The sequence below is a fragment of the Marmota monax genome, unplaced genomic scaffold, assembly GCF_021218885.2.
Source record: "Marmota monax isolate L192 unplaced genomic scaffold, Marmota_monax_Labrador192_F-V1.1 WCK01_AAM20220418_F8-fsc00081, whole genome shotgun sequence".
Taxonomy (NCBI): domain Eukaryota; kingdom Metazoa; phylum Chordata; class Mammalia; order Rodentia; family Sciuridae; genus Marmota; species Marmota monax.
The window spans coordinates 8588256-8601610 of NW_026695234.1; the positions used below are offsets into that span (position 1 = coordinate 8588256).

The window sequence follows — 13355 nt, forward strand, 5'->3', positions numbered from 1 at the left end:
AGCAGGGAGCTTCAGAGGTCCTGTGAGGGTTTCCATATAGTGGGACTGATCTGTAAAGAGGGGCTTCAAAGGAGGAGGTCATCTACATATTGAAGAAGTTTAGATTAGGGGAGTGAGAGGAAAGTTTCCTAGAAAGGACTTGGCCAAATAGATGGGGACTATCTCTAAATCCTTGGGGTAGGACAGTCCAAGTTAACTGGGTAAAGATATGAGTGTCTGGGTCTGTCCAGGTGAAGGGGACAATGTTCTGGGATTGGGGGTATAAGGGAATGGAGGAAAGGTATCTTTAAAATCCAAAACTGAATAATGAGTAGTGCATGAGGGAATGGTACACAAGAGTGTATATGGGTTGGGAACTACTAGATGAATGGGGATTATGGCTGTATTAATGAGGCAAATATCCTGTAGGAGTCTGTAGGATCTGTTTGGCTTCTTGACTGTTAGGATGGGTGTGTTAAAAGGGGAGATAGTTTTGTGTAGGAGGCCTTTTAGGAGAAGATCAGAGATTAAAGGTTTGAAATCCCTGAGGCTCTGGAGGGAAAGTGGATATTGGGGTCATGCTGGGAAATAGGTGAAGTTCTTGAGATGTATTATCAAGGGAGGGTGGCGGGCAGCTATGGAGGGGTTTTGGAGCCCCCAAATTGAGGGATCAACCTCTGATGCAGATAAGGGGTAAGAGGGGCCCACAGAATGTGTCTGGAGTACTAGCAGGAGGGAGACAGAAGGCAAGCTGGAGTTGAGGCGAGACTCAGGAGTGAAGGTAATAGAAGCTCCAACTTTGGCTAGGAGAGCCCTCCCTAAGAGAGGAACTGGGCAGCAGGCATAACCAGGAAGGAATGGGAAAGGGTAATGTCTGGAAGATGCAGTGAAGCAAAGGGGTTTGTAGGGGCTGGTAAGGTAGTCCTCCTACCCCCAAAATAGAGGAACGAGATAGAGAAGTAGGTCCCCCAAACTCCTTTAGGACCGAGTATGTGGCTCCAGAGTCCAAGAGAAAAGAGATGGGCCTACCTGCTACCACAATGGCTACGCTGGCTCCTGAGGAGTGATGGTAGTGGTCAGGTAAGGGGATCCCGGGCTTCTCAGTCACCCACTGCCAGACATAAAAGATCTGCTTGAAAGGTTTCAGAGCCGGATGGCCTTGCACCTCTTGGTGTGTGAGAACAGTGGACATCCCAGTGTCCTTCCTGATGGCATTTGGGACATGCACTAGAAAAATTCCAGGGATTCGGGCACACTCTGGCCCAATAACCCGTTTGACCACATTTGAAGCAGGGGCCAGGGGGTCCCCTGGCTGCTTCCTTGGGAGCAGGGATGCTCAAGTGCCAGTGGTTGGGACAGGTTGAAAGGCCTAGGCCAGCATCTGGTATTTGTGTTTACAGGCCTTCTCATCCCTCCCATTATACACCTTATAAGCCACTGCCAGAACCTCTGCTTGAGGAGTTAGGGGTCCCTTCTCTAGGCATTTGAGTTTAGTCTTAATGTTGGGGAAGCTCTGGGAGAAAAAGTAGGTGGTTAGTAATGGTCTCCCATCTGGGGTTTCATAGTGTAGATTGGTGTCCTTAAAAGGGCCTTTGTAAGGTGGTCCAAAAACATTGAGAGTTTTTCATTTTGGTCCTGAATAACTTCGGGAGTTTCTCATAGTTAATAGCTTTATGGGCCAGTTTTCTTGTCCTGCCATGAATCAGGTAATAAGTTTGTTCCTACTAGTGATCTGTCCAGCTAAATTGTAATCCTACGTGGGGTCATAATCAGGGACTGCCTCAGTACCAATTGGGTTATTGGGGAAGGTTTGGTGGACATTGTCTGCATAGTTTCTGGCCTGTTTCCAAACTTGCCTGCGTTCCTCAGGTAGGAGTGTGTTGGGAAGGATCATATGGATGTCATGGAAAGTTACATGGTAGGATTGGCTTAGGTACTGGAATTCCTTAATGTACCTTGAAGAATTGGAGGTGAAGGACCCTAGCCCCCCCTTTTTTTTGATTTAGGAGAGGTCACTAAGGGAGAAAGTGATATGTACCCAAACAATTCCCTCTGACCCTGCTACTTCAGGAAGGGGAAGCAGAGGTGCAGGCTGGGTAGAGTGGTCCATGTGAGAGAGAGCAAGTAATGGGTGGACTGAAAGTAGGTGAGGGGGGTCCTGGACGAATTGGAGCAGAATGGTGGGGAATGGTGGGGGAGGGTTTTGTCAGCAGGGTCAAAGTCTGAGGTTTCAAGAGTCCTGAGGTTGAGAAGAGAAGGTTTAAGAGCCAGCAGAACCTGGGCCAGAGAGCAGGAAGAGCAGAGGGATGGTTTGAAATGAGGAAAAGAGAAGGCCTGAACATAGGGGATCTTTTTCCATTTCCCTGAGTGCTCAAAAAAGTTAAAAAGGTCCCTCAAAATATCTAAGGTATAGATGGGCCAAATTTGGTTGCGAAGATGAAATTTTTTCTGTACTTTTAAGTCAGGAGTAAGGCAGAGTGAGTCTAAACTTGCTAAAAGACAACCCAAAGGGGTGTCTGAGGGGATGGCAGAGGTGGCTTCACCAATGGCAAGAGAGAGTCAGTAGGGAGAAGCAGAGCCATCCCTCTGTGCTCTCTTATACCCAGTGAGGAAGAGCTAACTGCTCTGGGAATAGTCACTGCCTCATGGTGGTAGCTTGGGATAAGGCCCATAGGGGTTCTCAATGCTTGGCACCAAGGGTTTTTAGCTGAAAGAGTAATGAAGACTCAAGAGAGAGATCTTTTGCCAGAGGTGAGACCTTCCTATCTTATGGACTCAGTTGACTGTAGGGATCAACTGTAGCTCTGAAAGCTGTGGTTGGGAGTGCAACGGGAACCCTGGGAATGCTGGACATTCAAAACGGTCACTTCTTGGGACTCACAGGGCATTTGAGTCACCCAAAGGCAGGGCCCCTTCCTGGAATCAGCCAGTGGTGGATGATAAGTGGAGTCTCAGTGAAATGAAAGGCGAGTTCGTGTGAGGATGGCCTAGGACAGAGTATCGGATCACAAAGCAGCTCAGATCCCCCAAAGGCAGAGCAAGGTCATTGGGATAGCCCATCCAAGCATGGGTAAATGACAGAAAGATGAATATTGGGAAGCAAGCAGGGGGTGGGAAAAGGAGAGGTAGTGGAATAGGATACATTTCCTGCTTGTATAATTATGTCAAAATGGATTCTACTGCTACGTCTAACTAAAAGGAACCAATTAAAAAAAATTGACTGAAACCACATTAAAAGTGACAACTAGTCATAGAGATGCTATCTTCCAGGGGACCTGTTACCCCCATGTCACAATTAACCTTCTTTCCTTTGGATATAGACCCAGGAGTAGGATTTCTGGATTATATAGTGGGGCTGTTTTTAATTGTTTGAGGAATTCCGTATTGCTTTCCCCACTTGCCATAGCAGTGCCCCTGGGTTCCCTTTTGTACCCATCTTCATCAACATTTACCTTTTGTCTTTTTTATAACAGCCATTCTAACACAGTGTGAGGTGATCTCCTCTGTTACTTTGATTTGCATTTCCCTGATGATTAGTGACATTGAACATTTTTTCATACATGAATTGGCCATTTATATTCCTTCCTTCAAGAAATGTCATTTAAGTCCTTTCCGCATTCTCTAATCAGATTATTTCATTTTTTTTTGTAATTGGCTTGAATTCCTTAGATACTTTGAGTATTAATTCCCTATCAGATTAGGGATTGCAAATATCTTCTCCCATTTTGAGGCTATCTTTTCATTCTCTTGATTGTCCCTTTTCTTGTGGAACCTTTTTAGTTTGGCATAAGTTTATCTATTTTTGGTTTTGTTGCTTGTGTTTTGGGATAATATCCAAAACACTCAGTGACCAGGCCAATGTCAAGAAGCTTTTTCGTGTCAAGAGATAAATATGTCGATTTTTTTCTGAGCTCTCTATTCTGTTCCATATCTGCCTGCTTTCATACAAGTACCATGCTCTTTGATTACTAGACCTTTGTAATAGATTTTAAAATTAGGTCATGTGATGCTTCCAGGTTTGTTCTGTTTACACTCAGGGTCTTTGTAGTTCTGTCTAAATTTTCGCATTGCTTTTCTATTTCTGTGAAAAATATCAGTAGTATTTTGGTTGGAATTACATCAAATCTGTAGACTGCTTTGGATAATATGGACATTTCAACTGTTAATTCTTTTGATTCATGAGCATGCAGTGTTTTTCCAATAATTTATATCTCCAGTTTCTTTCATTAATGTTTTATAGTCTTTACTGTGAAGATTTCTTACCTACTCAGTAAAATTTATTCTGAATTATTCTTTCATTCTCTAATAGTGGGATTATTTTTCTGATTTATTTTTCAGATAGCTTATTGTTAGTGCATAGATACTCTACTAATTTTTGTATTTTATTTTTATTTTTTTGTATTGAATTACAGTGATTTATTTTCTCTTTTTTGTATTTTAATTTTATATCCTACAACATTACTGGTTTTTCTTTTAGTTCTAACAGTTTTTGATGGAGTCGTTATGGTTTTTAACATGTAAGGTTGTCTCATTGAAAGAGATAATTTTACTTCTTTTTTTTCTGATTTACATGACCTTTATTTCTTTTTCTTGTTCAATTTGCTCAGCCAAGGACTTCCAGCAGTGTTGCATGAAGTGGTCAGAGAGGGCATCCTTCTCTTGTTCCTCAGCTTGGAAGGAAAACTTTCAATCAACTTTTATTGTATTGAGGTACATTTCTTCTAAACCCAACTTTGTTAAGAGTCTTGATCATAAAAGGATGTTGAACTTGGTGAATATTTTTTCTGTGTCTGATGGTTTTCACCCATTATTCTGTTAATGTGCTGCCTTACATCCATTGCTCTGTGTATTTGCAACTAAACTTTTCTCCCTAGATAAATTCCACTTCATCATGGTGACACATCCTTTTTTTTTTTTTTTTTTTTTTTATTTTTATTTTTTTTTTTTATTGGTTGTTCAAAACATTATAAAGCTCTTCACATATCATATTTCATACATTAGATTCAAGTTGGTTATGAACTCCCAATTTTACCCCAAATACAGATTGCAGAATCACATCGGTTACACATCCACATTTTTACATAATGCCCTATTAGTGACACATCCTTTTAACGTGCTGTTGTACTCAGTATTTTGTTGGGATCTATTCTGTCTATGTTCAACATGGATACTGGCCTATAATTTTTTCCTTGTATGTCCTTGTCTGGCTTTAGAAGTATAACGCTGGCCTCATAAAATGCTCTTGGAAGTATTCCCCCTTCATCAATATTTTGAAAGAGTTTGAGAAGATTTTACATTATTTCTTCTTCAGTGTTTAATAGAATTCAGCAATGTAGCTATTGAAACCTGGGCCTTTCTTTTTTGGGAGATTTTTGTTTACTAGTTCAATCTCCTCATTATAGATCTAACTAGACTTTCTACTTCTCCATGCTTCCGTATGGGTAGTATTTTGGGTGTTTCCAGGAGTTCATCCATTTAATAGAAGTAATCCAACTTGTTGGCATAAAATTGACCATAATATTTTATAATCTGTTATGTTTCTATGATATCAATTGTACTGTTTCCTTTTTCATTTATTATTTTATTTGAGTTCTTTTCTTTTTCCAATGAACATTTATCAAGTTTATTTTTCTTTTTTTAAAAAAATCTTGATTTTTCTTGGTCTTTCTATTTCTTTTCTAGTATCTGTTTAATTTTTTGCTGTTGTGATCTTTATTATTTCCTACTTTCTACTCCCTTCATGCCTACTTTGTCATTTTTTGGGATGAGTAATAGTAAATTTTGGGGGATTAGTTCTCTGTGATAGTTAATTTTAGATGTCAAGTTGAGTGAATTAAGGAATACCTAAGAACCGGTAAACCATTATTTTTGTATATGTCTGTAAGGGTGTTTCCAAACATTAGTGTGAGTAAGTGGATAGAAGGGGGCAGATATGTTCTCAATGTGTGGGGGCATATTCCAGTCAGCTAGGAGCTAATAATATAGGACAATGTCTCTTGGAGCTAGGACATTGCTGTTCTACTATTATCTTTGAACATGAGAACTCCAGGCTTTCCAGTTTTGGACTTGAACTCTTTCACCCAGCTTCCCCCAAGGTTCTCAGGCCTTTAGCCTTGGACTGAGAATTTTACCATCAGCTTTCCTGTACTGAGGCATTTTAGACCTGTACCAAGTCAGCTACAGGTATTCCAAGTTCTCCAGCTTGCAGACAACCCATTGTGAGACATTTTGGCCTCCATGATTGCATGATTGAGTCCCTAATAAATCCCCTTTCATACAGTCAACCATTCTATCTGCAAGGTTTACATCCTTGGATTAAACCAACTGCAAATCAAAAATATTTAAAACAAGAATCATATTAAATTTGTACACTTTTTTGTTGCTATTATAATTGTCATCATTTATAATACAATATAACAACTGATTATATATCATTTCCATTGCATTGTTAGTCTATGTAATCTAGAGATGATACAAAGTATATAGGAGCATGTTCACAGGTTATACACGAAGCCTGCACCATTTTATATAAGGCACTTGGACATCTATGAATTTTAGTATTTACAGGGAGTCCTAAAACTAATCCCTCTTAGAAATCAAGGGACAACTATGTGTATATATATAGTTGGTTCTGTCTTTCTGGAGAATCCTAATACATTCTCCATTTGCTTAGTCTTTTCTAATTTCTCAGCTTATTCAGAACTCAGCCTAAAGGACAAAATACTATTTATTGGAAATCATTTTAAAAAATGAATAATTTTTTCAGTGTATACAAAAATTGCACTTGAGTTTTTTGTTCATCTTCTCATTTAATCTTAAACTTGGAAAGTTATAAAGCATTATTCCCATTAGGGTCTGGAGATAGGGAGACTAGACAAAATAAAATAATCTTCTTATACTTCTATTCTCTATTCCTGTATCCAAGTTTAGAAGTGGATGGTACAAATTTATTGATTTTTGTACCTTGAACTAACCTTACATCCCTGGAATGAAATCCACTTGATAATGGGGTATTATCTTTTTAACGTGTTTTTGTATGCAATTGCCAGTATTTTATTGAGAATTCTCACATCTATGTTCATCAAAGATATTGGTCTTAACTTTTCTTTCCTTGATGTATCTTTGTCTGGATTTGGTATCAGGGTAATACTAGCTTCATAGAATGTGTTTGAAAGAGTTTCTCCTTTTCTATTTCATGGGATGATTTGAGGAGGATTGGCCCAATACTCCAACATATTGTCTTAGGAACTGACTTCCTTAACAAGATTCCTAAAACACAAGAAGTAAAATCAAGAATCAATAAATGGGATGGAACCCACCTTTTAAAAAGCTTCTTCTCAGCATAAGAAACAATTAAGAGTGTGAAGAGAGAGCCTACAGCATGGGAGAAAATCTTTGCCACCTGTACCTTAGATAGAATATTATTTTCCAGGATATATAAAAAACTCAAAAATCTTAATGCCAAACCAACAAATAACAACAATAACAACAACAAAACAAATAACCCAATCAATAGATGGGCAAAGAAACTGAACAAACACTTCACAGAAGAATACAAATGGTCAACAAATATGTGAAAAAAGTTCAACATCTCTAGAAGTTAAAGGAATGCCAATTAAAACTACACTCACTTTAATAAAAATGGCAATTATTGAGAATACAAGTAGCAACAAATGTTGGCAAGGATGCAGGGGAAAAGCTACACTCATATTGCTGGTGGGACTGCAAATTGGTGCAACCACTGTGTAAAGCAGTATGGAGATTCCTTGGAAAACTTAGAATGGAACCACCATTTAACCCAGTTATCCTACTCCTCAGTATGTAGCCAAAGGACTTAAAATCAGCATACTATAGTGACACATCCAATCAATGTTTATAGCAGCTTGATTCACAATAGCTAAGCTATGGAACTAATCCTAGGCACCCATCAACAGATGAATGGATAAAGAAAATATAATATATATATATATATATATATATATATATATATATATATATACACACACACAGTGCAATATTACTCAACAATAAAGAAGAGTGAAATTATGTCAATTGCTGCTAAATGGATGGAGCTAGAAACTATCATGCTAAGTGAAATAAGCCAATCCCCCCCCCCAAACAAAGGCTAAATGTTTCTTCTGATATGCTAGCACAGAATAATGGAGGGGGTAGGGAAGAATAGAAGTTCTTTGGATTAGACAAAGGAGAAGGGGGGGAAGGGAGGGAAATGAGAGTAGGAAAGACAGAATAATGAATTAGATATAACATTCCTATATTCATATATGAATACATGACCAGTGTAATTCCACACCATGTACAACTACAAAAATGAGAATTTATACTTTGTGTATGTATAATATGTCAAAATATGTTTTACTGTCATGAATAACCAAGAAAAAACAAATAATAAAAAAAATAAAATATGGTTCCCTAATTCTGTCATTTCTTCCATATGCGTTATGATAATTTTTCTGCAAAGAGAAACTTTCCTTCAATTTTTATGTCTACTGGCTGTTTTTTAAACAGGAAAGAGTACAAGTGCTCATATATTTCCCTTTAATTGCCAACTTTCAGAGTAAGAAGTTTGCTATCTTCACTAATGACTCATGAGCACTTTAGTTTTTGCTTTTCCATATACCTCTCTGTTTTCAATATTATTATGAACTCAGGGATTTTGTATAGTGTATATTTTAATCAACTGCAACTATTATTCCTTTTGTTGATAAATTTGTCCCATCTTTGGCCAATGAAGAGAGCCTTTGGATTACTCCTGTGTGCTATTATATGACTCCTTGTGTCTTTGATAATTTGCTTTCTGGCATAAGAAGATGCTGAGGCTCATCCTTTCTATATATACATGTCTGTCCTGCCCTTATCCTAGATTCAGCCTTTCCTCTAAGGATGCCTTCTTGTTCTGGGAGTGATTCCTGATAATATTACTATAGTTTCTAGGCCTTTTATGGATAGAGCTAGGAAATATCTACATAAAAAATTAGAATCATGAATTTTTTTACTCATTTTCAAGTTAATTAAGCATGTTTTTAAAACTGAAAACTTTACATCTCATTTTTACACTGAAAGTTTAATTACCTAATGTCATTAATATATTCATTTACTTTATCCAATAAACTAAAAATACTTGCATAATAATAATACTAGTATTACTTATCTATACATGTACTTAAGAATGGTAATAAACAATATATTAAGTTCATTGGATTAGACAAAGGGGAATGAAGTGATGGAAGGGGGAATGGGAATAAGAAAGACAGTAAAGATTTTTAAAATACAGTAGATCAAAAGTACCAAATATCTAGGATTAAGTATAATGAAAGATGTACACAATCTTTATGCAGAGATACCATGTAGTTTTAATTATGTCATATAATTTTGACTGTTAAAGAAGCTGTTAGGTTTTGTATATTGAACTTGTGTGAGAGCACCTTTTTCTACTTAGGCTTTTGATTGTTTCCTAAGGGGATGATGAAATAGGAGCAGTTACTCTGTTCTTTTCTGATATGTACTGCAGTTCACGGGTGGATACAGCTAGTGAGAGGTTCTTGGGTTTGTATTTGACTTAGTAAGAAATAATTTTTGTGCTTCCCTCAAGAAGTGATGTTACTTGTAGTTTTTGGGTAGATAAATTTTCTCAAGTTAGGTAATTTTTGTTTATTTCTACTTTATTATTAGTTTTCTACACAACATATGAAGGATTTTTGTTCAGTTTTTCTGAATTTTTAGTTTTAATTTAATCAGGTTACAGAGAAATATTGTCTAGAGGCCAAATACAACTACCACTTTTTTTAGTGCCTGTGATCTCAGAATAGTTTTTGCATTTATGAACAGTTCGTGAAAATCAAAATAATAATATTTCCTGACAAGTATAAATTATATGAAATACAAGTTTCCTTGTCCATTCATTAAGTTTTATTGAAACACAACACACTCATTTGTTCACATGTCATCTGTGGCTGCTTTTGCACTACAGTGGAGAGTAGAGCAGTTGTGACAGAGGCAGGATAGCCTGCAGATTCCAAAATAGTTACTATCTATATCTTTACAGAGGATGTTAGGTGACTGTTTTAAAGTATCATGATGATGACATGTTTATTCTTTTCTACTTTTCCATTGGTTCAGCCAAGAGTAACCAAAGATCATTACCCAAACTTGCTTCAAATATGAAAACACTCATTATCACACATATTCATACTTCAGGCATGGTATGATCATTCTTAATGTATGATTTTTTTAACTTTGTATCTCATCTCCATTCTTATTGTCTTTCTCACAAATAATTCCATGGATAGGTTCTTTTAAGTTTGATTGTCTTGGTCCTTAAAATGAATAGAATTTCATTGACAATACACAAGGGATGTGAAAATTGGTTCCTAGTGACTTTGCAAATATTTTCTTTAGCAAATGTAGTCTAAGAACATGTTAATCTGACTTCCAATCACAACATCAGGTGGGTGGACGTTATTGGTGCCATATGCAATGGTCATGTCCCAGGCATCAATGACACCTACATTGAGATCTTTGAAAATGTCATTCAGGGTAAGATACTGAATGTAACCATGGAAGTCTCCAAACCTTTCTGTTTCTATGTGCATCTCCCTGATATTTTCTGTCTTAATGATCACTTTAGTGTCTGGGCTTCTTAGGAATAGTCGTTCGATAGCTTTTCGAACACTGATGGCCCTGCGAATGAAAACATCAATGGGGAAAGGTCTAAAGTGTTGGCCAAATGTTATGACAATAGCTGTGTTTTTGTCACCCGAAATCTGGTCAATTTCCTGAGGGATATAACCTTCTTCTGTCACAGAGTAAAGATGAGAAGTGATAAAAGGATAGCTATGTTTTTTCCATTGTATCTGAGTATGTCTTTCAGCATCCAGAAGCAAATGTTTCTTAAAAGGTCCAGTTCCATGAAGATCAAAAAATTTCAGTGCTGATTAAAAAAAAAATAAGATCTTTAACTAGAAGGCAGTGGTTGATACTTTTAAAAAGAATATCTACCATGTCATGTATAATCACCATCTATAGTATTTTTGTTGGGAGCATTCTACCCTCTAGGATAAATTACCAGTTTATATGTATGAAATGTCAATCAAAATGTAAAATTTTCATTGGCATTTATAAGGAGGAGCAACATTTCTTATGAAAGAGGGAATGAAATAGATTTTAAATTAAGACTTAACTCTAGAAAGAAAAATGAAATTACCAACCAAACAACAACAACAACAACAAACAGCCTAAGTGAGAATAGATGGAGACCTCGTTGAAATTACTTTATGATTAGCCTGAACTTCCAAAAGAACATAAAGTAACTACATACTTTTTGCAACTCTGGGTAAGTAGTGGATCCACTGACGCAGTGTGGAATCTCCCAGCAGGTAAATGAGTTTTCCTTTCAAGCAGCCATTGATCTTGTTTCTATCTAGTTGAATCTGGTCGCAAAATGTTGTTATCCACCTTCCTTGTAATGTGTATCCCCCGGGGGCTGGAGTCTTCTTTCCAATTTGGCATTTCTTTGTGCTCTTTTCTCTCTCTAGTCACAGAGATCTCATGGTGAGTGGTGTCAGTGGCATGTGTCAAACATCCAGCCTCCTCTCTTGGTCCTTCCCTTTCTTGGTCCCTTTCTCTCTCCCTCTGCTTTTGTCTTTTGTCTCTTACTGGAGATTTTTATGATCACCAGCCTGTTTTAGGCACTACTACTCTTTCTTCTGAGAGATTTGGAGTCATGCTGACTCCTCCCTGTTCATTTTCTCCCACCTGTGGTCATTAGCTAAGTCTCCATGACCTTTCCTTTCTTTGCCATTCCTCTGATTCTGCAGTGACTTAATTTGGTTCTCTAATCTGAATGTCAGTGAACTACCCATTGGTGTCTTTGTTATTGAGTCATTTACATTTGTTCCATCGATGAAGGAATAGTATGAGTTTTTTCATGTTTAAAAGATGGCTTAAATGTAACATGTACCCTTTAAAAACCTTATAGGGCAGTCTCCTGCCCTATAAAATACCTAGATTGACTTAATGCAGTTTTATTAAGGTCCTATTAAAAAATTTAATAGGACCTTAATAAAAAGAGTCATGCAGCACCCAACAGAAACCATGATTCTGAGATATTGCAGCCTGTTCCTCTATAGCTGCAGGCTCTGTCATTGTCTGCCTTCAAAGATATCCCCCGTGGCAGAGGACCAACTCTTCGCTGTGGCATAACAAAGGACATCAAATGTCTACATCATATTTCCTTGCCATTCTCTATGCTGTTGCCCTACTGCCGAGCAATTGTCTCATATTTTAGGTTTTTTATTTTTATTTGTATTTTTTGCAATGCTTGCAATTGGACCCAAAGTCTCATGCATTCAAGGCAAGCACCTTTCCACTGACCTGTATGTCCAGTGCTCATAATTTAGATTTTGTTACATCAGCATTTCTGTATTACATTCACTTCCTGTACTAGATAGGAAACAAGTTGAATGCTGTAAAATAGGCCAAAATAATGTGTTAAAATTGGAAATGTATTGTCCCTCACATAAGTTTCAGAGTGACCAGGCCAAGGTTAATGTGTTATTGCATCTTGTGAGGGACTTCTCTTTCTCTTATCTTGTTGTTCTACTGTTCTTAACATATGTTTTTATTCTTTCAGTCTAACAGGGCAGTTTCCTTTCTCACATTTTATCTACAGTTCAGCTAGTAGCAAGGAGACAAATGGAAGAGGAAGGCAAGTGGTTTTGCCATTAAAGGCATTACTTATAAGTTCCCCAGACAATTTCTGTTCATACACTTAGAAAAATGTAATGTGAGCTTAAGTAGCCACAAGGAAAAGTGGCCATGGTTCCAGCTCAAATAATGGTTACTCTTACTAAAAAGGAGGAGGTAATGGATATTGGGAAATTACCAGCACTCTGTGCTTTATCTTCCTTGCTAAGTCCCTTATGGACCTTGCAGTCTCTGGTTGCTTGTGTCCACAGAATATTATATTATACATGGAGATACTGTATAGTCAGCCCTTCATATCCATGGGTTTTTTATTTGTGCGCTGCACTCAATAATGGATGGAAAACATTCAGGAAAAACTTTTATTTTTATCAAATATGTACAGAAGTTTTTCTTTTTATTTTGTAAACAAAATGGTATGACAACTATTTACAAAAAAATTTACATTGCTAGGCATTGTAAGTAATCTGGAAATGATTTAAAGTATATGGGAGGATGTACCTAGGTTATGTGCAAATACCATGCCATATTATTGTTGTAAGGATTTTGTTGTACACAGTGGTTCTCAAAACCAAACCCCCATGAATACCAAATATAGTTGTAATTGGTAGACAGAGTGGCAAAATGGTACTGTTTTCAGAACTAGAAAATGTGGG

At 37.3% G+C, this 13355-nt stretch overlaps 1 protein-coding gene across 1 annotated transcript in view; it reads right to left on the reverse strand.

Moving 5' to 3' along the window:
- Window positions 1-9801: 9801 nt before the first annotated feature.
- LOC124088921 (NXPE family member 1-like) overlaps window positions 9802-13355 on the reverse strand; it is a 240957-nt gene continuing 237403 nt past the window's right edge. The window contains exons 6-7 of the mRNA XM_058577119.1: window positions 11315-11527; window positions 9802-10927 (exon numbers count right to left, since the gene is read on the reverse strand). Of these exons, the coding sequence (XP_058433102.1) occupies window positions 10392-10927; window positions 11315-11527 (749 nt within the window). The 3' untranslated portion in view covers window positions 9802-10391. The remainder of the gene's footprint in view (window positions 10928-11314; window positions 11528-13355) is intronic.